The sequence below is a fragment of the Electrona antarctica genome (assembly GCF_951216825.1).
Source record: "Electrona antarctica genome assembly, chromosome: 22".
NCBI classification, from domain to species: domain Eukaryota; kingdom Metazoa; phylum Chordata; class Actinopteri; order Myctophiformes; family Myctophidae; genus Electrona; species Electrona antarctica.
Window position 1 is genome coordinate 27621327 of NC_136805.1, and position 25600 is coordinate 27646926.

The following is a 25600-nucleotide window of genomic DNA, read 5'->3' on the forward strand; positions in this document are numbered from 1 at the left end:
CACACACACACACACACACACACACACACACACACACATTTTAACCATTTATTTATGTCCACACAAAGGATATGCATACAAGGACACAAATATTATAGGTGCATTAAAGTTACATCTGCAAAGTCATGGCATGTGTTTTCGTGATACAACAGGCATGTCACACAGTACTCTATGGGTATAAGTAACAGCGTCTCCGCCATATATGACGGCTGTCAATTATAGCAGCACGCACGCGCACGCACGCACGCACGCACACACACACACACACACACACACACACACACACACACACACACACACACACACACACACACACACACACACACACACACACACACACACACACACACACACACACACACACACACACACACACACACACACACACACACACACACACACACACACACACACACACACACACACACACACACACACGGGTTACAGTGAGTGATTTTCCTTTCATTAGTGCAGAGTATTGTACTATGTGAGAACAGCCAGGTATAGCATTACCTTATACTATAAGGTCCTATAAAAGGCTTAAAGAATGAGAGTGGGATAATAGGCACTAGCAGTGTGTTTAATAAGAACCTGACTCTTTTTATGATTTGGGAGATGGTGGTGTCAAATCAGGTCAACCACACACAAAATCCGCCAGCGTCCATTTAACTAACTGTGTATGTAAGACTGTGAATGCTCTGAGCAAAATCATTTTCATTGTATTTATACTTTAAATAAACCTGAACCTGAACCTGAGATCGGCTATTTTCGCGGTGTATGCCAAAGTATAAAGTAGGGATAGAGTGGTTTCAATATGAAGGATTTTCTGTACAGACCAGAGATCTTAGTGTGAATAGAGAATGCAAATGTGCATTCTTCTCAGACATGTGCACAGACACACTATGTGCAGCGTGTGTGAGCGTGCTGCAAACAAATATCAACCCGTTTCAAGCATTACTACTACTTGATTGTGCCCCAGGTATGCTGGGCTTAACAAGCATAAAACAGAAGTACTTTAAGTGGACAGCTGGACATGTATGAATGGGATTGAATGAGACCAGAGTAGTGTCTTATCAAAACTACCTTGGATCACTGCTGTGTGGAAAAACCTTGTATCTCCGTATCCTTTTATGAGTTTTCTTTCCTTAAAACAATGCCCAACTTTGTCAATGCCATACTACAGTGTCACACAAAAACAATAGCCAATCTACAAGTAGATTGTCAATTTTTTTCATCTGAATCCAGAAGAGTAATCGTTTTGGACATATGAGGTTTCCACGCGACAGCAACGACATGCTTGTGGCCGACATGCACTCATTCACTCACTCACTGACAAACACCACAGTCTGGCCACGAGGACACGCTATCGTCAGAGTGGGAGAGTGTCGTACAGACACCACCTGTTCTGAGATAAAACCCTCGCAGAGCCCCACAGATAAACTGGACTTTCCCACTTTCCCACACAAGCTTGAAAAAACACCCAACTGGAGAACGCTCATAATATCATCTCCCACTCGGCTTTTCCTAAACCATATCCGCAGACCCAATGCCTCGCAGGTGTCTTTGGATCACAAGCAGGGAAATGAAAGGGGGTGCAGTGGGGGCTCTATGGATGCTGGGAGACACTGTCACGGCTTTGTCAAAGGATTCAGAATTAATTCTTTGGGCTCCACTGTGATTCACTGTCTGGGGGATTTAATGGTGGGGATACAGTAATATCCCTTTTAAGAGGGAGGCTGAGGTACCGTGTGTTAGAGAGAGAGAGAGAGAGAGAGAGAGAGAGAGAGAGAGAGAGAGAGAGAGAGAGAGAGAGAGAGAGAGAGAGAATAATGAAGACATACTTTAGAAAGAGGAGTGGGAGAGAGAGAGACGGCGTTAAGAGAGAAATAGAGATAAGACTATAATTTGTTGTACAAGTCATCAATTTCCGCAGAAACTCCCCATTATGAGTCCTAGGATCAGCGCTCCATGTCATTGTCTCCTCCACGGAAACAAAATTGAAACAGGCAGGATAATTTATGCTAATTCAAAACAACGGAAAAGACAAAAGTCAACAAGGTCTATTTCACTCTCTGGTACTAAATCTGATTTTATAGTTGCAGGCCTGTTCCAAGGCAAAGTGTTCCTCCCTTCCTCCTGAATACAAAAACAATGGCACGTCTAAAAAAAAAGAAAAAGAAAATCCCTTTAGAATTTTAAGACTGTTTTGAAGGCTATAGCACGTTTGTGTAATCTCTCCCCCAAATCCCCCGCTGTCCAAAACTCGGCGTGATTTACTTGGGATGATGAAACATCACGCATCAGAGACTGGAGGTTCCACTCAAGAGCCTACTCTTCTGGTTCTGAACAGAGTCCAAGTCCACTTCACAATGTCCTCCCCGACGGCTAGAAGAGATATACAGTATGAAAAATAAATAAAAGGAGGGACATACTGTGGAAAAACCCTCTTCACAGGATTACTGTTCCCGAAGCGATTCGGGGCCATCTCCAGGGACATGCCTCAGTTCCACCTCTGGATTAAGGGCGGCGGGGTTTGCTGAGCAGCGGCAGTTCTTGCTGATGTGAACATTTACCCAGCAGCCTCGGGGGATTTTCTGCTCTCGTTTATATATTTGTTCTCTCCATTTGGACGGTGTAAAAGAGTTTTTCTGCAGCACACATACAATAAAGTACTGTGCTGTTCCAACACTGGGCCTGCTGGTAATGCTATTGAACTTCTGAGCAGATAAAGTCTAAATCTGATCATTACAAGGCGGCTATTTTACCCACTCTGGGTATCGCCGCCCGAGTATGAGCACCGAAGTCTGGCATCAATATCGGCAGAGGGCGAGTCCACAGGTTTGTGTATTATTTTTATTTGTATTATAATCTCCATAGGGGGATCTTAGATCACCTCATATAAGAACTGTGTTCCAAAAATAAACAAATCATCCCGGCGGTTTCACTCATATGGATATCTTTCTTTCTTTCTCACCTTTATTTATACTCGGAAATACAGTTGAGGGCAAGCCCTCATTTACAACGTAGCCGAGGTTACAATACATAAAATACAGTCACAAAACAATACATCAAACACAACATTATAAATCAGGGTAAATTACAAAGGAACTTTATACAGAACAACCATCAGTAAAATAACAATTGAAGCAGGAGCAATCACGGTGAAAAATATTCTGGAGCATTCCTTTGAACTGACCGAAGGATGGCAGGGAGCTCAGTTTTAAAGAGTTTTGGAGTTCATTCCATGAAGTTGCCCAACTCTGTCTGGGTCTGAGGAACCTTGAGCCTTAAGAAATCACTAGAGCGGGTCTGATAGGTGCTATTGTTCAGTTCCATCATGGAACAAATATAGTCAGGGAGCATCCCAGCAATGGCTTTATATAAAAATAGGTGCCAATGCTTATCTCGCCTCTCAGTCAGAGAGGATAAACCTGAGTTCTCATAAAGTGCAGTGGTGGGTACCATAACTATCACCAGAAGTCCACCGCAAGGCAGAGTGCTAGACAGTGTCTAGCCACTTTAAAAGTGAAGGAGCAACAGACCTATAAATAATGTCCCCGTAGTCCAGGACCGAAAGAATCACCTGACTGCGAGATAACGCTAATGTTACTTTAATGCCGCCAAATTAGTTAGATTTTCGCTATAAACGGACTGTATCAAATATGAGTCACTGACTGTCGTAAACGACACAGAGCCACCTCCCCGACAATATCGCAGAGACAGTTTGTTTATTTTTGGATCACAATTCTTATATGAGACGATTTTAAGATGACCCAATGTTATTCTCCATAGAGAAAAACTTCCGCAAACCCCTTGGAACCAGGGGATGAGTGAGTGACATCAGGACTTCGGCGCTCTATGGCCGGTGTGAATATGATCAATACTACCTATGTCAGTGGTTGAAATATTGGGGGTGCAGGGCAGGCCCAAATTTGAAAACATTTTTGTGCCAGGGACCCCCATAAGAGAAGGTTTCCGAAAATAGCAGATCTATACAATCTCACAATGTTTATTCGATTATTCTGTCGACTGCTTTTTAATATGAAAAACATAAACATATCATGGAATGATTAACCTATTTTATACTTCATTGCACAAAGGTGTCGTGCAAAAAACAGTGCAAATAACAACGCGTCGTGAGCTTGTCCGATTAGGTCGGCTATTTTCGAACCAGTGTGTGCTTCTTCAAAACACAAACCACAGTGTGGTGGTTAGAATCAGGGCATGATTGCATTTGTGTGGTGGAGAAAACAAAAGATTAAAAGTAAGTGGAAATGCATGTGTGGCTTAATGTTGCACGCGCGTACGCACACACACACGCACACACAAAGCTGGCGAGAGAGAAATAGTTGAGGGGTCGGAGGAAACTCCTGATGCAACTATGAGGCCAGTGTTGGCTAGAAAACACTGTGGAGCTGCCAATCCTGAGGAAAAGTGCTAACGCCTCGCCAGCACAACATACACACCACACACACACACGCACGCACGCACGCACGCACGCACACAATGGCCGAGCTTTCCCTCCTTCCGCTCACTGTCTTTTCAGTGTTTTGTTCCACTTCCTCCACCTCTTTCCCAGAATGGGTCAGTTTAGTTTATACTGCATCCTTTTATGAGTTTTCTTTCCTTAAAACAATGCCCTACTATACTAGCCACTGTGGCAGGTGGTGATCTTTACTGGGGCGATTCTTCCATGAACTACAATAGACATAGATAATAGGACTATTTCATGTTGACAGTCATGGACATGGCTGGTTGACCTGATGCTATATGGATACCATAACCAACATATGATCATATCGTCGCTGTCGGGCGGAAACCTTGTATGTCCAAAACCGTTCCTTTTTAATTACTATTTTAAGAGCCCACGCAAAACTGCCCAAAAATCACTTTCACCTAGAAAATCCATTCACATTTTTTATAATTGAGCTGACTGTGGAGACACATTTTTACTTTGTACTTTGAAATGTTTTATAGTTTCTGAGTTATTTAATTTAAACGCCAAATGCATTCTCAATGGCGAAAACACAAATGGCACCACGTATTAAAAAAAAAAATCATTGTTTTGATTAAAAAAAAATATATATATATATATATATATATATATTTTTTTTTTTTTTTTTCAAAGACGTCCACAGACGTCTTGGGCTCTGCCCGTGCGGTAATACCAGACGTCTTGGGCACAAAATGTGTTAAATGAATTTCAAAATACGGTAGTGAAGCTTGGGAGCTTGTAGATCTGCTATTTTCACGACTTTTGTGTGACCCTCTTTGTATGATGAAGTATAGGGCATTGATGAATTACGGAAAAAAAACATAAAAACATTGTTAAAATATGGATACGAGGTTTCTGCCTGACAGTAGCGATATCGAGTTCCCCTGTTTGACACGGAAGTACGGCGCTGCAGTATGAATGGATTCATGGAATGTCCATTGATTCTATACATTCATTTCTATGGATTAAAGAATGAACGCAGATGATAAACTATGCAGGAATAAAATAAAGCCATCTGTGTGTCCCATGTTTCTACCGCTGATTGCCTACAGTATGAACAGTCTCCGGTGGGCCATCATCACCACAATATTTATTAAACTGTAAAGACTATAAACAACAGCATCTTTGTGGGCCCCTGTAAACCCACGGCTCTCTAGGGTTCTCCTAAACTTTTCACCTTTCTTCACCACAAGTGATTATGGCTGTGCTGGTGGTCCATATGCCTAAGGGGATAATATAACATGTACCCAGGAGTCAGGGCCTTGTGAACGGTGCAGATCATAGCAAACTCACATTCACTTCTCAAAACAACAGCATTACAAACTATGACATTGATTACAGAAGGTTGTTTTTCCACCTTGAAGCTGACTAAAGTATGTGTGAACTGCAGAAATGTGGAATTCATTCCTGCTCAAAACGAGAGTCTGGAGATGTTTGGATGCGAAATGAAAAATGGTGGTACATTTTCTCATAAATTCATTTGAAAACATTTCTATTTGAGAACCTTTAACTTATAAGGAAAACAAAAAAATGATTTACTGTTCATGCCTTTCTACAAGCTTTGTGACATGTTGTGAGCTTGTAGATCTGTATTTTTCAACATCTTGGAAGACTTCAGACTTTCCACCTACAATACAATATACTGGCCTGACGGATTCTCATCTAACCTGCATTGAACCACAAAGGGTTATTACCTGCAGCTCACTCAGAAAATCAAAGCAAGTATTCCACTGAAAACCATTATGACTTGTTCTGCCAGACTTCCTGGTTTAAATGGAGGTCAAAGAAAAAAAGAAACCCGTTTGTAACATTGTTGTGCGAATAGGACAACATTACTCGACACAATGTATTTGTCCCCTCCTCCCATGTGCAATAAAGTCTGCATGATCCTTATGTCTCTCGGTCACTCTCATCTGTCCCAACACATTCACATACACACTGTAGTGTGACATGGCGGCCATGATGATTTTTATTCATCCTGACAAGCCAGCAGACACACCAGACAGACCTGCCGGAAGCCAGTCAAGCAGGATGGAAACCTGGAAAGGCTTGTGTTAGAATAGAAAATGCAGGCAGGCATACATAAAGAGACAGATACGCAGGCTAGCAGGCAGGCAAGCCAGAAATCAGTCAGCTAGAAAGACAGACCAGCTCTTAGGTGGGCAATCAGATATGAGGGCAGTGAATGGGATCAATAGGCAGGCAGACATACTGTAGAAGCAGGAAGGTTGGCAAGCAGACAGGCAGGCAGCCAGAGAGACCGACCTCCTGATGTGAGCGTTGATATTTTGATAATCAGTTCAGACAGGCAGGCAGTTCAGTAGACAGACTTTATGATTATGACAAACACAACAAACACATGCAGAGACAGGCAAGCAGGCAATCAGGGAGATAGATAATCAGGGCAGGCAGAGTACAGGTGTTTGGTTGTCAATCAGGTGGGTAGCCACTAGCTAGTGGCCGATGTGCTGCTGCTATAACTAGTCATTTTATCCTCTCTCTGTCAGAGCAATTAATGTTTGTTCATGGTAATGGTAGTTGTCCTAGTACTAGTAGTGCAATTCACGCACGTAACGCAGTCACACACGCATGTAGACACCTGCTGTAATGCATACTTGTTTTCTTGGCACTCGTATCTAGTCGACGACTTACCCTGTTGTTGTTCTTGCTGTTTGACTAGGGTTCATGCTGCTTACTCCGACCTTGCACATAATTGTTAAGTCGCTCTGGATGACAGCATCTGCTAAATGCCTAGCATGTAAATGCATGCACACACGCACAGTCACCTACTGTACTGTACAGCATGCACATTGCACAGGCTGACTCAGTAGCTATTACACAAACAGGCTCCATTCATGAGCCAGCACAATCTCTGCCGCACAGCATCCCTGCCACACACACACACAGACACACACACACACCAAAGCTGTATTCATACTTAGTTGCACATCGCTGTTGGGCACAGAAAATAACCGATCTACAAGCTCACGGAGCATCGAAGTGCGATGTGCGGCGACGTGAGCTTGACAACTCAGTATAACTCAGGGTTAAGATGAAGCACTACATTTAAACCCCCACGGAACAAAGAGAGGGGCCCAAGAGCAAAAGAACATTCCTCGTTTGTTTTCACTCCTTCTCCGCAGGTATAGGAGTATCGGAAACACATCCTCTTTATGATCTATAGCCCCGGTAGGTGATCTGAACATGGGTCATAAAAGCCTTGTGTTTGCGTGAACACGGAGTGCTACAAAGAAGTTTGGCATAAAAGGAGTGTCAGCCCATACAGCCACAATGGAGCGGCTTGAGTGCAGTGAAAGAGGAGAGCTCTTACCTTTGGGCTCTTCCAAGATGCCAGCTCCCAGCAGCCTGGAAGAGAGAGAGAGAGAGAGAGAGAGAGAGAGAGAGAGAGAGAGAGAGAGAGAGAGAGAGAGAGAGAGAGATAATCAAATAAGGTCACAAAGACAGAGGAGGCAACAAAAGGTGGCATGATGTTATGTTATCTCAAACACGCACACAGGAACACACAGATAACTATGAGCATACTGTGTGCAGTGAGTTTAGGCTAACCTACACACATGTACAGTACATCACATCATGTGATGGACACACACACACACACACACACACACACACACACACACACACACACACACACACACACACACACACACACACACACACACACACACACACACACACACACACACACACACACACACACACACACACACACACACACACACACACACACAACCCAGGGATCCATGCCTAACAAGTGAGCACACACATCGACGTGACAAACAAAGGCACAAACCCTGGCTGCAGAACGCCACTTACCCCGTGCCTCTCAGAACAGCGTCTAACGTTACACTAATTATCAAGTCTACGGTCCGCTCAATCACCACCCCCCCACCCCCCGCTGGCAGTGATGTAACAGCACCGCTTGTGTGTGTGTGTACCATTTGGGCACAGTCATTCATCTCTAAGTAATAAGCATTAAATATGGATGTGATGAGCGCAGCTGCCCAGGGAGGATGGGGGGGGGGGCAGTGATGTAACACAAGGGACGGGGTGAGGCCCGCTTTAAACACAATGGAGTGCCGTGGTGGACAGCCGGGTGGGGTCAAAGGTCACAGAGGCGGGAGGGGCGTCCTCACAGCGGTGGGAGGGCTTGATATCGATGTGTTAACCTGATATGGGCATGATTTGGACCTGATGGGCAGAGGCTTGTCCAGGCCGCATTAAAGGGGAATACCACTCATTTTCAACATTTAACTATGTCATTCATTTACCTTAGAGACGTTGTGTGGAAATAATAATTCGGCATAGAGTAGCGCTAGCGTATCACTCTCTGCTGATTTCTGATCGTCTGCACCTTTGTTAAATTGACGCACACACACACACACACACACACACACACACTCCTCAGACGCAGCTGCGTCTAGATTCTCCCGGCGGATCTTGCCAGGAGCTGCCTATGCCATAGAAAGCATACAGTAGGTGGACCCCAGGCTATGTGATCAGTGACATCACAAAGATGTACTTTGCAAGCCAAAGACTACATCTTCGTGATGTCACTGATCACATGACCACAGGTTCTAGACCTCCAGTTCTAGCCTAAACAGAAGAGGGAGACCTTTTTATTATTTCCACACAGCATCTCTAAGGTATATTGACATAGTTATGACGTGCCCAGAATATACAGTGGTTATTACACATTTGGGGACCGGGTTTGTGAGTCGGCAACCAAAGAATACTGTGAAACAGTTCTTCTGTTATTGGAAAACGATTGGCATTGTTCCACTCAAGTGTATATGTTCAGCAAAATTATCAGATCTACAAGCTCAAAACGTGTCGTTCCATGCCGCGTTTCGAGCTAGCAGATCTGATACTATTTATATAGTATGATCAAGTAGACTAGAGCGTTAACACACCGACTGCTATTCAAATCCAACCATTCACTGCATGCCATGGTCGGAGATCTGTCTTTTGATGTTTGATGTTTTATATTGATTCAGTTTGAGATTGCGTCAGCGTCTCCGTGTCTAGGAGATAAACAGGATGTGGTCGGTCCGTCAGTAAAAAGGTTCCCCCCTCGTTGACTTGAACGATTAGCCAAAATCTACACCCTTTTATCTCGGATTCTAATCTCAGATTCCGATTCTACTCAAAACAAGCTTTATTCACGGACGACACAGCCCTGGGTCTCAGAACGCCTCTAAGCCAGGCCACACCCCTCCGAGATCCCCCATAGCTAATCGTGGGGCTCCCCCCAACCCCCCCCACCGGCTGTAGAGTATGGGGGCCGCGCGGATCAGCTCAACGCTGCCGCCTATAAGCTCACAGTGGGGAGTAAAAGATAAACGGACAAATACAAAGACAACAGCGAAGAGAACAATGGGGAGAGAGAGGAAGAGCACAAAGAGAGAGACGGGGGAGACGAAGGAGAGAGTAATGAAGAGTGAAGGGCAGTGGAAGAAGAGGAGCGAGGGGAAGTCTCACTCACACACACACACACACACACACACACACACACACACACACACACACACACACACACACACACACACACACACACACACACACACACACACACACACACACACACACACACACACACACACACACACACACACACACACACACACACACACACACACACACACACCTCTGAAATGATGTAATACTAGCGCTGGGCAATTAACCAAAGTACACTGTAACAAAACCCGACATTTAGAACCAATAACCAAATTAATTAAGCAATATTACACGAGAGGGGGTGGATTTACTGGATTAACGTCATTAATGCACACCTGCGATGCTGCACGAAAGAAAGTGCTTTAATGACGTTAAACCACCCCCTCGAGTGTAATATTGCACCCTTAAAACTAAGAGAATCGCTGAAAAAAATATTTTTTCAATGACCGATGTAGTCACTATACGACCACAAATGTCCCAAGAAACTAGATAGCCTAGCCACTGAGTCTGCTGCGCTCTGAGAGAAAAGAACGGCTGAATTGTTTTGATTAGGCGTTGAAATAATGTGGTTTGAAGCACGCCTAGAAAGCTGTTTCAACCAATCAGTTTGCTTCCTCAAAATGACCTGTTGTATAATCTTGCTCATCTAGGTTAATCGAATAATTGTGTAGCCTATATATAAAAACACAATTTCAATTTATTATTATTAATAATTAATTATTATTATAATTATTATTATAAAAATATGTATTTCTTTTATAAATCGACTAAATCCATAATTCGGAAACGGATTAATCACTTAAACCCTCCGTGTTTTAAAATAATCGTTCATTAATCGTAACCGAGGCAAAAGTTTGAAATAAACGTGATATGGATTTGAAGTCATATCGCTCGTGATTCCGTATGTGGTACACACACCCAGATGCAGGGCTGTACACACACACACAAAGAATAAGAAAGGAACAACCGTTACTGTATATGCAGTGCAATGGGAAATAATATTGCGTTCGTGGAATAGTGGTAGAAATGAGCTGTGCAAGAGGGCTACGTGCATACAAGATGTTTCTAAACATTGTGGCATTTCATACATTTCTGCAGTTATGCGGTGGCGACCATTTGTCTCCACTTTTCTTGGTGAACTCTGGGAAATCTGCTTCCTTCTAAGGGGCAGGTACTGTACTGTGTACTGTAGTGTGCAACTTTGATTTAGCAACATGCTGTACAGATCTATAAGCCATGCAAACAGCAATTAGCTGAAAATACCATTTGGTGTTTTTGAACATAACTGGAGGCATTTGACCCTAGCACCATTACGTCTGGTGTTTATAACAATAATCTAATGACAGTAGGCTGGTAGGTAGACCTCTGAAAACGCGCACAGGCACATGGCGCACACGCACAGACTTCTGACAACCTTTGAGGTATGAGAAATGTCGAGGCTGTTGACAACCACGTACTAACGTCTTTACACGTGTAAATATGTATTGTGCGACGATGCATGTCAAGGAAAACCACACGATAATAAGTATTTTGCGATATGAATGCGACTGTATATGGGTGAGGGCAGGATGCCTGTCTGTTGGCAGATAAGCCTGTTTCCTGATGCGTTTCCATTATCGCTAGGAGAAATTGTCACCAGCTGCCTTAATTCTGTCCCCATTACAGGCAGACACAACATCCTGTCACACAGCCTTCAGTGAATGGGAGTAAAATGACATGACCTTGACACTGTAGTCAGTGTTGGCTACTTGTTTGTGTGTACAGTAGGCCTAAATTATCTTTATTGTTAATGTTATTTAATGTTTGTGTTAGGGGCAAAACAAACATTAATTTCTCTTCATTGTCAATGGCGTTTTTAAAACAAACATTGAACTAAACACAAACATTAAACCTGTATATAGGAGGGGCTAGCACCCCTCAAAATAGTGTAATTACCATTTACCACCATCACATTTGAATACCTCCTAGATTGTAAAAAAAAAAAAAGAAAGAAAAGAAAGTCTATTGTTGGCAGCCTAAAATAGGCCATGTCACAACGTCAACAACAGGACTGGCCTGGCCTGTGGAGCCTGAAGTGACAGACGTGTCAGCTGAGCAAGCCTTTCTGGTCTCTGTCAGCTATAGTCTATGTATGACTTGTCTTCACAGTGACCACTGACCAGTGATTATATGGTTTTATTTATAATCTTTCTATAGAGGTGGGCCACCACAGTAAGACAATCGCTAGTACCAAGTATGAGACATGAAAAACAATATGGTATTTAACGTAAGCAAGACTTGAGCAAAGATGGAGCCAAAAACTAAATAGCCCCTAACATCTACTGCTGTGAAAAATGACAAGACAGATAAGAAATGATGCAATGCCCCACAGCCCAGACCTGCAGTAACCTGTCCAACAACAATTAATTCTGTAACATTTCTGCAACAACACTTTCCCAATTTAATAACGTAAAAGGTCGATAGGATCTGCTAGCACGCCAGTCAGACTTATCTTGGTTCAATAAGTACGGGGCATGAACATTTGCTTAGAGCATTCATTGTGTCGAGGCACATTGAAACCCTCAACACATTCTCATTGGCTCTCTCTCCTCTATGGCAGTGTGCACATTCAAATCTCTCACTCGCTCCCCTCAGGGTGATTGTCAGGACAAGACAAGCCTGCCGCTGTGCACTGACTGCACGCAGCACAACCCCCAGCTCCATTACAGCAAAGAAAACATCCCTGAACCCAGGATAGGACATGTTTTGCGTTATCCATGAACAGGACTCAGGGCATTCCTTGCCGCTAATAAGGCCTGACTTATACTTGGATGTGCGCAGGTGTCGTGCAACAAATACAACGGATACAGCGGATCGCACTGCAACACAAGCTTGTAGATCGGCTATTTTCAGTGCATAACACATGCGAACAACCAAGTATGAATCATTCATAAGAGAGAAAAGTCGTCCCAGTATACTGCTAGACCTACAACTGTACAACTCTGACACATGTTAAACATTCAGACTCGAACCCAAAACAAGCAGCTCGTACGTCATAACGGCCAAACATGCTGCTGTGCAAAACAAGTCCTGCACTGCTGAGGCATGGCCAATTTTGGAAATGTTTGAAGTGGTGTTTACTTCAAAGAGGTGATGGTACTACTATCTATGGGCTCGGAGAATGCACCAGCCAGATGCAGGAAGGGTTCATTGGACCCTGGAATCTGGATTTGTACTGTGTAGAGATGCCTGGCCTCCTAATTATTCTTCCAGAGCCAAATACGCAAATACAGTCAGGCTGTCTTGATTCATTGGAACACTTAACTATACACACACTCCCTAAGAGCAAGGCATGTGCTTCCTAATTTGGTCTATAGAGACAATATATGACTAAGCTCACCTGTTATGGGAGGACAACTTCACAGCGGAGGCCGACTCTGCTTTTGAGGATAAATCTACGTGATCGGTGCCCTCTACATCCACGGAGGACTCCCTGTCGGCTTGCTCTGCCATTTCTCCAGCTTTACTCCTGAGGCCCCTCCTGGTATGAGTGTGTTCTGATCCATTATCTTCCGACTTCTCCTTGGTCAGTGAAGGGCCCGTTTCCGATGAATCGCCAATTTTGCGGTCCCTGCGGACATATTTGGAGGTGATTTCGTCCGAGTTGCCGTAGCGCTCTGCGAGTTCCCTCCTCCTTTCGGCTTTGTAGCGGGCGATTCGTTCAGCCTTAGTCTCCAGCTCCAGGGCGGGGTTCTGTAGGGTATCTACACCATCCATTCTGCCGTCCCCTCTATTCAAATATAGCCAGAGTTCAGGGGATTCTGGACCGACGTTAAGTAACCAAACTGAGCAGATTCCAAGTCAGTTATCTTAACTGTCCAGATCAGAAGCAGACAGGTGGCTTCGGAGTGGCCCTTCCCTTCAGATCAATGTCTCACTTCGTCCAAGGCATTCCAGTGCTGCAAAACAAAACCGGTCAAAAGCATTAGTAATGCATAATAGTCTCAACATCCCATACAATAATAGGCTCTCAAAACCTTTCCAGACCTATAAATCTGTGGGCCAGGGAGATACATACGTACTGCTTCAGCTTGGGGGTCATGATTGCAATGGAAATTATATGTAACTGCCTAGGAGCTGGAGTTTCAAGCCAAGCTCAGCAAATATCCCGCCCTGACTAACAAACCCCCCCTTGTGAGGATGATGTCAGCTAGATCTGATCTAAGATGAGCCTGCCCCAGACCAGAGACCGACTGGCTGATCGCCGCACTGAGACTCTCATGTAACCTCCATGTAATCCACCCACTGGGAGAGATGGAGGGTGGGTCGGGCTGGGGAGGGGGGGTGGGGGGTTTGGGGAATGTAAAAAGAATAATCAAGTACTATAATCATCCTTTTCCCCCCCTCCTTCTTAATTGGAGGCCGGTGCCTCAGCATCGCAACTTGAACATCATCCAGTCACGTAATGCTGCTGTATTTACTACAAGAGCAGGGCAATGAGCTCACAGGCTCACAGCACAGAAAAACCACACGTTGGACTTGAGACTGGAGAGGCTCTGCAGTCGTAGAGAGACCCACTTAAACACACACAGGCCGAGCTGACAACAGCAATAAAAATATATATTGTGTGAGCGGAGTCCGCTCGCTCCACATAAAGACAGAGCGCAGGGGGTTTCTATAAGGCCGTCTCACGGCACAAATATGTTAACGATACCTATGGAGCCACAGCCTCTGGACACCCTGCAGGAGCTGAGAGACAGAGTCAATGCATAGATGGAGGAATGTTTATATAAGTGGGGCAGGGGGGGGTGTGGGTGTGGGGGAGCCTTAACGTGTCCCTCAGGGATTTCTACAGTAGAGGGCAAGGGTTAATTCAGCACATCTGGGTTTGCACATTGAATAACTCGCAGCTTGCGATGGGAAAGGGAGGCATGCGCGCTGTTGTAGAAACTAGAGAAGGGTGTCAGGAGAACGTTTCGTCGCATGCTGTGCTGGGCAGAAACCTTGTATCTCCACATTTAAAACTCTTTAAAAAAAGGCTTTTGTTTTAATGCCCCATGTCGTCGTCATTTTCAAGTGAAAGGGCCCGGCCGGCCTAACTGGTTGCTAATCCAGCCTGACAGCGTGTCACGGGTTCGACTCCCGATCCTGACGAGTCACAACCTTTGCTGCGTGTCACCCCATTTCCTGTCACCATACTGTACAGTGTACACTGTCCAATAAAAGGCAGAAAAGGGTAAGAAAAGGGTAAGAGTAACAACAGAAGTGACTAAACAGCAACTACATCGGATCCATTCGAACAAACTCTTTTCTGAAAAGTAAACACTTTTGGTACAAGGTTTCCACGTGACAGCAGCGATTCGTGAAGAAAAGAGGCGAGGAGAGGAGAGGAGAGAAAATGGAGGAGGAGAAGAGAGGGGTGTGTGTAGGGAAGAAGGGAGCTAAAGCAGAGGTGGTGTCATCATAAGGCAGAGTAAATGAACTCCGTCCAAGGAAGCCAGTGTTGTAATGATGACAGCCTACCACAAATCTCCTGAAGCCTCTACTAACTACCTGCTGGATCATAAAAACCCTAGCCACAATAATCCAGTCTTGTTCCACTGAAAAAAAAGGGAGAAGAAATATGGTGTGGACATATTACACGGGAAATCAGCTCATGTCAGGACACGTCTGTGCATTTATGTGTGTGGTTGACTGGTTGTGTGTGTGTGTGTGTGTGTGTGTGCGCATGCGTGTGTGGGTGTATGTGAGTGCAGTGCATGCCATCACCTTGACCTCACCGAGCCCTCCTCCTCCACCGTAACACAACAGCATTTAGTTAGACAATGAGAAACCACGGTGTCTCCCAAGTCGCGACAGTTTGGATAGAATGGACACAGTAAAAACCACAAACTGTTATTCTAGCAGACAAGTGCACCTTTGTCTGGGTCTGGCTCTTAGCCTTGCGGTGTCTAAGGGGTATGATCATACTGCCCTCCTTTTTTGAAAGAAACACCGCACCTTTTTACATTAAACCTGTGAGAAACGACCAAAAAGGCCACCATAAAAAGTCAAAAAGACAGCCACCTTTAAAAAGTATTGGTCGAGCATTGCGTCTTCGAAAGTGGATAGTTGAATCTTTTGATAAATGCACAATACGCAGTGCACCGCTTTTTAACTGCTGATCATCATGATAAATCGTCTCTGCCGTCTCCAGATTGCTGGCTCAGCCATCAGGTCTTAAATTTGCCCTATGGTTAGCTTGAAGTAAGCTTTAAAATGAGCTTCATCCAGACGAAGCTCCTAGACGCGGTTGTGATCTGCCCCATACCGCTGTCGGGGGGTGGAGGATGTCACGTCTTTCATTTTCAGCAGAAAAGGCGCTCTAGGCAGTGCTTTCTTCTCTTCATAACATTCAGAGATTGTGAACACACCCTTTAGACAGCGTTTCTCACCCATATGTGGTCCCCCGTTTCTAAAATAAACATTTCTAGGAGAAGCAGTGTAAGAAGCATTGTAAGAGCAGATAATTCAGTTATTAATCCTTTGAACATTAGCGTCCCTATTCTGGGGTGAACATTTGGCAAAAACAGCAGATCTACAAGACCACAATGCATCGCGTAGCACAGGGGTGGGCAGCTTTGACGATGGAGGGCCACTATATTTCCACACTCACTCCCTAGGGCCATATATTACTGTCGTAGCAAAAATAGCCGATCTACAAGCTCAAAACGCGTCGCAGCTTGTAGATCGGCTATTTTTGCTATATTCGAATTGAAATCTTGAATTTTTGCTATTTTTTTATTTCAAATGCCTTTAATTATACTTGTGTTGAAGCAATGAGCTACTAATTTAGAGCAAGTAAGTAATTAAAGCGGGTCATGTTTGCAAACTTTGCATGTTGTGGAATTGTAACAGCTGAAACCAATATTATATCAGTATTCTAACATTAACCTGAGGGCCACATTAAGTGAAGGTGGGGGCCGCATGTGGCCCCCGGGCCGCCAGTTGCCCACCCCTGGCGTAGCAAGTTGCAACGTGCTGAGAGCTTGTACTGTAGTGCAGATAGTGTAAACGTGAAAACAGGAGGGGGCCTAGTATAGAGCCCTGGGGGACTCCGGTCCACTAAGTACAGGGTTTAGCGGTTAAAGGGTAATTTACCAACAAAGGTAGGGAGAACAGTAAACAGTATGTAAAATTTACCGGGCACTAATGATGATCCATTTACATTGTAAATGGATTGACCTCATCAATTAGTGTTTGGTCCCGGGGCAAAGTGAAAGAATATCTGATTCCAAACAGATTTTGAATAAGTTAACATTTGACTTGAGAGCAACAAGAGCAGCCATGCTCTGAGGCATTAATAACTAGTGGCGTGCGTCATCTGTAACTTTTGCTGAATTTCGATCCAAAGCAAAACACGCACATTTCCTTATGAAGGCAAAGGTTCCCGAGGTTGGACGTGGATTTCAGTTTGCCACAGTTCACCTACCTAAGTCACATTACCTATAAAAGGAGCACAGAGCGGTGTGCCAAAGCATGATCACGCAGATCCAAAACAAAAATGCTGCTTTGTTTGGAAGCTGCCTCTGTTATTTCAAGCGAACAAGGGGGGTGGGAGACCCACAGCACTGCATGAGTCATACATGAGAAATCATCACCCCTATCAGTGAATGGTGAACTCACCCGAAGATATGTTTTGTTTTCGCTTTACCTTTTTATGGTTAGTTCTCAAGAAGAAGGGATGGATGGAACAAGTGGAAACATGCAGGGCCAGAAGGCACACACAGTGAGCTCTCAACGAGGCCCAATGTGTCTGTGAGCCACAAGCAATGTTCCAGCACAAGCAGATGTTTAAAGGCACTTTTAGAGAGGAAAACCTTTTATAGCACAGCCGGCCTCATCCATTTCCATCAGCATTTTGTGCACCCTGATGTTTCTGACAGATGTACTGTGGCAGTCGGTGAAACAAATCTTAATTGCGGTTTTGTTGGTGGACAGGACACTTGATAACGGTCATCTGGGAACATATCGCTTTACACAGGGCTCTCCTTTAACAATTCATGTCTTCATTTTCCACAAACGCAAGCCTGACAGTTAGCTCATATTGCAAATGTGGATTCTGACACGGACATGTAAACAAACCAAACCCTCTGTTTTGAAGAGCTCGGTTGTGCTCTCTGGCCTCTCAGCTGCTGCCCTCGGGAACTGTTACAGGCCATGAGAGGAAGCTCTGTCCCAATAACGGCCAAGTGTGTCACTTCCCGAGGGCGCATCATATCCTATTTCATAAAAACCCAATTAATCACGGTATTGTACTCCTAATCTGGGCAAATGTCCAGAGGTTTCTCGAGGGAAAGGATGGGCGAGGACGTCGTTCGGGACGGGATCAAGGGGCATATTTCCCTCTCACGCTGAAATGAGTGTCTTTATCATTGTCCTGTACTCTGTGGTACGAGAGCTCCTTGGCAGTCTGGTATTTGTTTTCTTTCCCCGTGCAAAGACCACCCGCTATGCTGGCCAACAACCTTGGCTGTCCCTGTGTAGACTTGCATTTCTTACCAGCTAAATAACTCAAGCCTTCTACTATATGGGCCAACACTCAAGCCTGAGTTAGACTTACTTGCGTGTGGGTGTCGCACATCAAAACTAGCTGATCTACAAGCTCACGGTGGGTCACAGCGTGATGCGTTGTGTGCTTGTAGATCTGCTATTTTACAGTAGGTGTGCAATTACTGCAATACACAGCATGCAACTAGGAGTAATAAAATCAGACGCAACTGAGAGATGTTGCAATACAGCTCACGCCATTCAAAGAAGACTGGATCTCTATAGGGCTGGCACCATATGGAAAGCTCCTATAGTTTATCTAAACGGCCCTTATCTTTTTGACCCGTTACTAATACAAGCTTTGATCTGAACACCAGCAGGTCAACTGGCTGGTGTTACAACACTGTGTGTGGTTAAAATCATAACTCAACGCTCATGCAGGGAAAGTACTATAAAAGAAAAAACTCTAAAACATACTTTTTTTTTGTCCCTCCCAAAAATGCCAGAACGTTATGGCCAACAAAACGTTTGAGGTTTCACCCCAGCTCCACCAGGTTGAAAGGTATAAAAATGTAAACAACATTTTCTGTTTCGTGATACAACAGCTCCCCTAATGGGGAACATCTTGAGATGGAGCCGATATTTAGATTTAGAAACATGCGTAAATGATAGCACATTGGTCCAATTCAACCTGTCACAGAGTTGGTGCAAAGTTCAGTCTGATATTTCTTGGATAGTATAGTTAGTCAGATTCAGGACTGAGTCAAGCTGAACTGCAAGACCGGGGAGTTAAACTGGGTGGGAACGGGAAAAAGGTTAGGAATGGGGAACAACATGCAGACTCCATGTCCACCTACTGACCCCACCCTCATTACTCACAGCCCACTGGTGTCACTATCTATATACGAGAAGGATTAGAGTTCACAGTGGGGGAATGAAAGCACTACCACACACTGACCCCTGTAGAGAGTATGCTCTTAAACATGGGTTCAAGGGTTCATTCTCCTCGTAGCAGGACAAGACCTAGTCAAAAAGCTGCCTCAGGGGGCCAAACCGCCGACCTGCAGTCTATTAGCCTCTGGATGCCTTCAGAGATCGCATCTGTGCAAGAATGCTCAACGGGAATGCAGAGGAAACACCCCAAGATCACCAGAGCGTGGAGATCATGACTGTATCGATATTCTAAGGGTTCCTCTTGTATTTATTCAGACAGCCTGAATAAACAGACCCATTGCCTGCAGCCCACTTATGGACAAGAGATGAGTGCAATTGTATGTATGTAAGCAAGCCGTTATTAAGGTCTTATCAGAGGCACACTTCCTTTCAACACGGCCTCGAAACACAGACCTCACAGAAGGGATAGTGGTCGCGGCACTAAAGCAACAAAGACATCTACAGTAACTAGAATCAACTGCTGACACAGTAGAGCGACACTCTCGCCCACACACGCACGCACGCACGCACGCACGCACCTCATCAGTCACTGAGCTTACAGGCAGCACACATCTTCCCAACCCAGTTTTCAACATGTTTGCATTTTACACTTTTTACACAGAAAGTGTGATATATAGTGTGTAAGGATACAGCCAGTCATCTAATAAATTACAGCCAAGGCAGCAAGGCTACAAAAAACTGGAATCTTCTGAAAATTGGGTGATAGGTGATTTTTCAAATGTATGTAATCTAATGTAGATCTGCAAGTGTTACTGTTTGGGCTTACAAGTATAGAGCATCTATTTTTGCTATTTGTCATCATAGGGCTTAAGTGGTTAAACACACCCAGACATTAGATTTCCTTTGCATGCAGAGAAGAGCTGGGTAAGGATACAGCCAGCTCCTGACACACATTCTTCCTAAGAGAGGAGGGTGGAGAGTGGAAAGTATTTCCCATAGTGAGAAACCCAGGTGTCAGTACAAAACAGCAAGAGCAGCAGTCTCTGCTGTGAAAGTTCTGAGGGAATTGATGATTGGAAATCCTTATAGTAAGCAGAATGACAAGTAGATCCTTACATGCATGTAGTGCTGCTGTGCTGAGCGATATGGACAAAATCGAATATTTATGATAAAATAAATACCTCAATATCGATTTTGTGGCAATATTGACTTCATACAGAAGCCTGTCACTGCATACACACAAACATAATGCAATGCATGTTATATACTGTATGCAAATATACTGTAAATGTAAGATATTGGGCAGTGTGCGCATACAACACATTACATATGGATAATATCTAGAAGCAGGACCCATGCACACACTTAAACCTTCAAGCACCTCAAAATGCACAAGGATGATAATGTACATACATACATAACATATCACAATATTGATATAACAATTTTGCATGATGCTCAAATTAAAATCCAGAGTATAAGGCTTATTTAACTCCGAGTTATTACACTCCGAGATCTTATTTTTGTATTAATCAGAGACAGTCCCTGTAGCATCCATCTCAACACCATAGCACTACTTTTTCCTGCACTCTGAGCAAAGGAATTAATTTGCCAGTATGAGTTAAAAAATGTGTGTATTGATATTTTCTTGCATATAGCATACGCAAAGCTATTGTAATGTAAAAAAGGTACAGTGCACGGATTTAAATGAAAATACAACTATTACCTTTGGCTTTTTCACAATGCTTTTGAAGGGGGTGACACAAGAGGAATGTGATATCCCTTGCTGTGGGAGAAAGTGTCTGTGTGGCCTATTTGGTGTCTGTGCATGCCTGCCTGACTGCCTGCCTGCCTGCAGCCAGGTCATGTGACCAGAGGAGTGGTTATGGGTCATCAGCTCCTAATCCAATAACCATATCTGACTCCTGCATGTGCTAAGACCCATTAATTTAGCCGAGAAAATGCATCCGAAAACACTGAAAAACAGAGGCGGACCTATTGTGCATTTCTCCAAACCACCCTCTTACAGTAATAGACCGCGTAATGAGAGGCCAACATGTTTCTCATTATAAAGCCGTTTTGCCTCACTTTACTGCAGTCTCATTTAAGGGCTATGCCTGCAAGCCTAGGCAGAATGAAAACAGGGTTTTTAATACTAATAGCAATCGTACAGCATTCCCAGTCCACCCTGCACTGCTGAAGCAGGCCTTGATTAATAGTGCGATTTGTCGCAGTACAGGAGCAGTGCGTTTCCACTAACGATGATGCTGAAACACTGTACTATCCTGACTCAACTTCTCCCTGAGTGACTGAACTGGCGAGGGAAGGGGAGAGACAATGAAGATGAAAAGGGAGAGTGCGGATTAGAGCTGAAACAATTATTCCAATTAATCTATGAATCGCAAAGTATTGTTGTTTAAATAGTGTTCTACTGCATCTACGTCAAGTCAATTAAACACTTAAGGGGTATTTTACACCCGATTTTGTTCAAAAATATTGACAATGGCCGATCTACAAGGCAACGTCATACGCTGTCGCTATTTTGTAACGTGTTTTCTGTTCGCGTCTGATGACATGCCCAAAATACGGATTGAATATGTATTGATCCTTTTTTATGACGTTTGTAACTTCAAACAAACTTTTTAAACATTGAACACACCTTTTTAATGCTTATTTTATTTGAAAGTAAAATATCCCTTTATATATATATATATAAATTGGATTAACCTCCTCTGCACCTCTAGTAGCGCAGAGGAGGAAGAGGCAGGGACAACTGTGGATGAATGGGGGGGGGGGGGGTAGCAGAGCATAGTTATATACAAATATAACTCTATGGGGTAGACGGGGAGTATCAAGATTAGATAAGCGGGATGGTGGTGGGGTAGGCGTGTGTGGATTGGAGACAGCTCCTTCTCGGAGGGGGGTGGGGGCAGAAGAAGGGAGAGACGATGGAGAGATCATGTCTGGAGAGAAAAGGAGGCTTTTGTGAGTGGTGGTGGTGGAGCCGGAGGAAGTGGTTTTGTGGAGCATATGCCAAGAGGCCCCAGCCTGGGGGTGGTGGTGCTGGTGGTGAGGGTGGGGTCTGCTGCAGAAAAAGGAAGATGGGGCAAATATGGGGCCCGATTCAGAGACTAATCCAGTGTTTCCCAAACCTTGTATCTCAAGACTCAAAAGAGAGCATTTTGCTGTCTCCCCGGGAGCCAAACTTAAAGGACCACTTCACCACTTTTCAACCTATCTTCATATAATTGGTCCTCACTAATGTTCGTGATAAAATACCAAAACATTTCTACTCAGTCTGTCTCATAGGAATGGCTGTGGGCAGTTCAGAGACCCGTTCACCAGTGACATCATTGTCCGGCAGATTTGTTTTTAAACAAGATCTTTTTTAATATTTAGATTTTATTATCGTGGGAAAGAAGGCTTCCATTCATTATCACATTGCAAATTTTCAGGAATAGAGTTTCTATTAGCTTGAATTCCCCATCGATGATGTCACTGGTGGATGGGTTTCTAGCTATATAGCGGTGTGTCGCCCCCCACACACACACACTCCCAGCTGACTGAAGCCAGTCATCCATAAGGCAGTTGACATTACAACCCCCTGGTCTACTCATGCCTGGAGTCTGTGTCACCGAAAAGTGACCCCACTGTAATGAACAGTGCATGAACAACAGACCCACTACATGTCTACAGTACATCTCACTGCAACGTGGATAAACCAAACATGCTTATTATATTACCACCCCCCTCAGTCAGCTAATCGCTCATGTCTACCAAAGTTCTCATAATGTTGTGCTGTGTGCGGTTGTGCAGAGAATACGTGTGTGTGTGTGTGTGTGTGTGTCCATGTGTCCGTGTGTGTGTGTCTGTGTGTGTGTGTGTGTGTGTGTGTGTGGGGCGTGCGCGTGAGTGACATGAGAGAAAGACACAAAGAGCGAGAGATACAGAAAGAGGTTTTCTTCCCTTTAACCCAGAGGTTGTTTTTGTTTTATAGTCTTTCTTTGTCCCAGCCTTCCGGCTTTCTGCATTCAAAGAGGAGCCATTAAACACATGACGCACACAAGAACGCAAACAAGCAAATAAATGGCTGTAAGAGTGTCAATATGGACCCATAAGGGTCCGACTCCGTAGTACCCATATTTACACTCTCAGGGTTGAAAAGGACTGGATTTGGCAGTGTATGATTGTGGAGGTTGGACTGGAGAAAGGGTGGGGTTTATGGGGCTTTATCTGGCTGGCAGATCAGGAATCTCTCCCTCTCACCGCACACATATACATACACACACACACAATCACGCCCACACAAAGCGTGCTAAGTTGGATTCTGTTCAGAGAGCTAATGTAGGCCAGATACACACACACTCCGAGGGCTTTTTAATGGGACAGATGTAGTAGCTATACCACACCAAGTGTTATCCTACTGCAGTGCTGCTCCGACCACAACCAATGAAAAAATGTGTGTGTGTATTTCCGATAAGATGGCCCAATAGAACGAACAAGAAGCTGAAAGACTTTCGGAACCAAGTCCACATGTACTGTTCTTTTCGTGTGATGTATCACCTTGGCCCCACTCTCCCGGACCCAAATTGTCAAATAAAAGCAACATTTTAAAGAGCACCCATAGGAAGAATTTACTCTCTCTAGGTAACAAATGATTTCAGACACCTTAAAAGGTACAAATAAACAAACAAATGATGTAGACCCATATAAAATAATCCCTCTACTCACCACTACTGTGGTGTGTGGTGGTGTCTACGGAGACACTTTCCTCTGCCTGTATGTGTGTGTGTGTGTGTGTGTGTGTGTGTTGTATTTATGTTGGTGAGCCGGGAAGGAGGGGCACAACTTTGAATGTTGTCGACAAACCGCAACCAACAAAACCTACTCGTTAGAACGTTAAACTGCAAATGTGCAGATCCAACCCCTAGACCTGACTTTGACGAATATAGTCTGTCTCTACTTCAAATGGTGCATTTATATAGCGCCTTTATCCAAGGCGCTTTACAGAGATTGTGCATTACACCCATTCACACACACATTCATACACTGACGGCGGCGGAAACCATGCAAGGCACCAACCAGCACATCAGGAGCAATTAGGGATTAGGGGTTCAGTGTCTTGCTCAAGGACACTTCGACACTAACTCTGGGGGAGCCCGGGTTCGAACTGGCGACCTTGCGGTTACCATCCGGCCACTCTACCACTGAGCCACCACCGCCTCAAACAAATGCATGACAAACCATTAGGGTGCAATTAAGCATTAGACATCCATCACAACAATTCCAAGTAATTTGATGACAGACATTTAAAACCTGGATCTGAAACCGATACAGGGCACAGAGCTGAAAGAGAAAACCTGGTCCCAGTCGGAGCCAGATCACGTAAACTACTCAGACTGAAGCCAGATTGCAAATGGCAGCAATAAATTCTTAAACTTGGAGTGCCACAAACCTATTTCCTTCAAAATAATGATCATCGGTATTACCGTTATAAATCTCAATCCAAAAAAACCCTGTACATTTAAGTGTTAAAAGTTGTATTTCTGTGGATGCATTGAAGAGCTCATAAAAATGCTGGATTATTTTTATCCAAAGCCCACCCAGTCTCACCAAAGCACTTTCCCTACTCTTCCTTCTCCTTTGTCAAATAAAAAGCACTAGGCTCTGTCTAGGCTTCACAGCAATGCTGGTGTAACTAAACCATTAGCTGAAAATAATTAAATTAACAGTATTTACACACTGTAGATTATCAATAAATTCCATGTTCTCTTGACTATACATTTTCTGGTTGCTGCTGTTGGAGTAGCCTCTGTACCCAGGTTTTCATTTTCGTCGGCGCAAAAAATGAAAGCCTGGGGAAACGCATTGGCCGCTCTGGTCTAGAAGTGGGAGTTAACCCTTCCGGGTGGGCGTCGCTCCAAATTATGTGACGTAGTGCTGCACTAGGGGGGAGAGGAGGGACCGGGGCTGATGGACAGATCGGTGAACCAATCAGGGCGTGCGCAAATCTCATGCGCGACCCGCCCCTCTAGACCAGAAACCTAACACATTAGCTCAGGCTACTGTTGAAGAGCATTCACAAGTATTTATTTGAGTGACGCCATTCAGCAATAAGTCAATGTGAGGAAGAAGAGACATCCTTGCAAATTTTAACTACATCGGTTGGTCTTGACTTGAGAAGTAATGTTAAGTCCTTAGACAAATTGAAAACAGAAAAAGTAC

The 25600-nt window shown here is 44.2% G+C and overlaps 1 protein-coding gene across 2 annotated transcripts in view; it reads right to left on the bottom strand.

Annotated features, from left to right (window-relative positions):
- The window catches only part of svild (supervillin d), a 70698-nt gene that overhangs the window by 37921 nt on the left and 7177 nt on the right, over positions 1-25600 (bottom strand). For both annotated transcript variants that reach the window (XM_079492994.1, XM_079492993.1), the window contains exons 2-3: positions 13353-13911; positions 7827-7861 (exon numbers count right to left, since the gene is read on the bottom strand). In XM_079492994.1, coding sequence (XP_079349120.1) covers positions 7827-7861; positions 13353-13729 — 412 coding nt within the window. In that variant the 5' untranslated portion in view covers positions 13730-13911. The remainder of the gene's footprint in view (positions 1-7826; positions 7862-13352; positions 13912-25600) is intronic.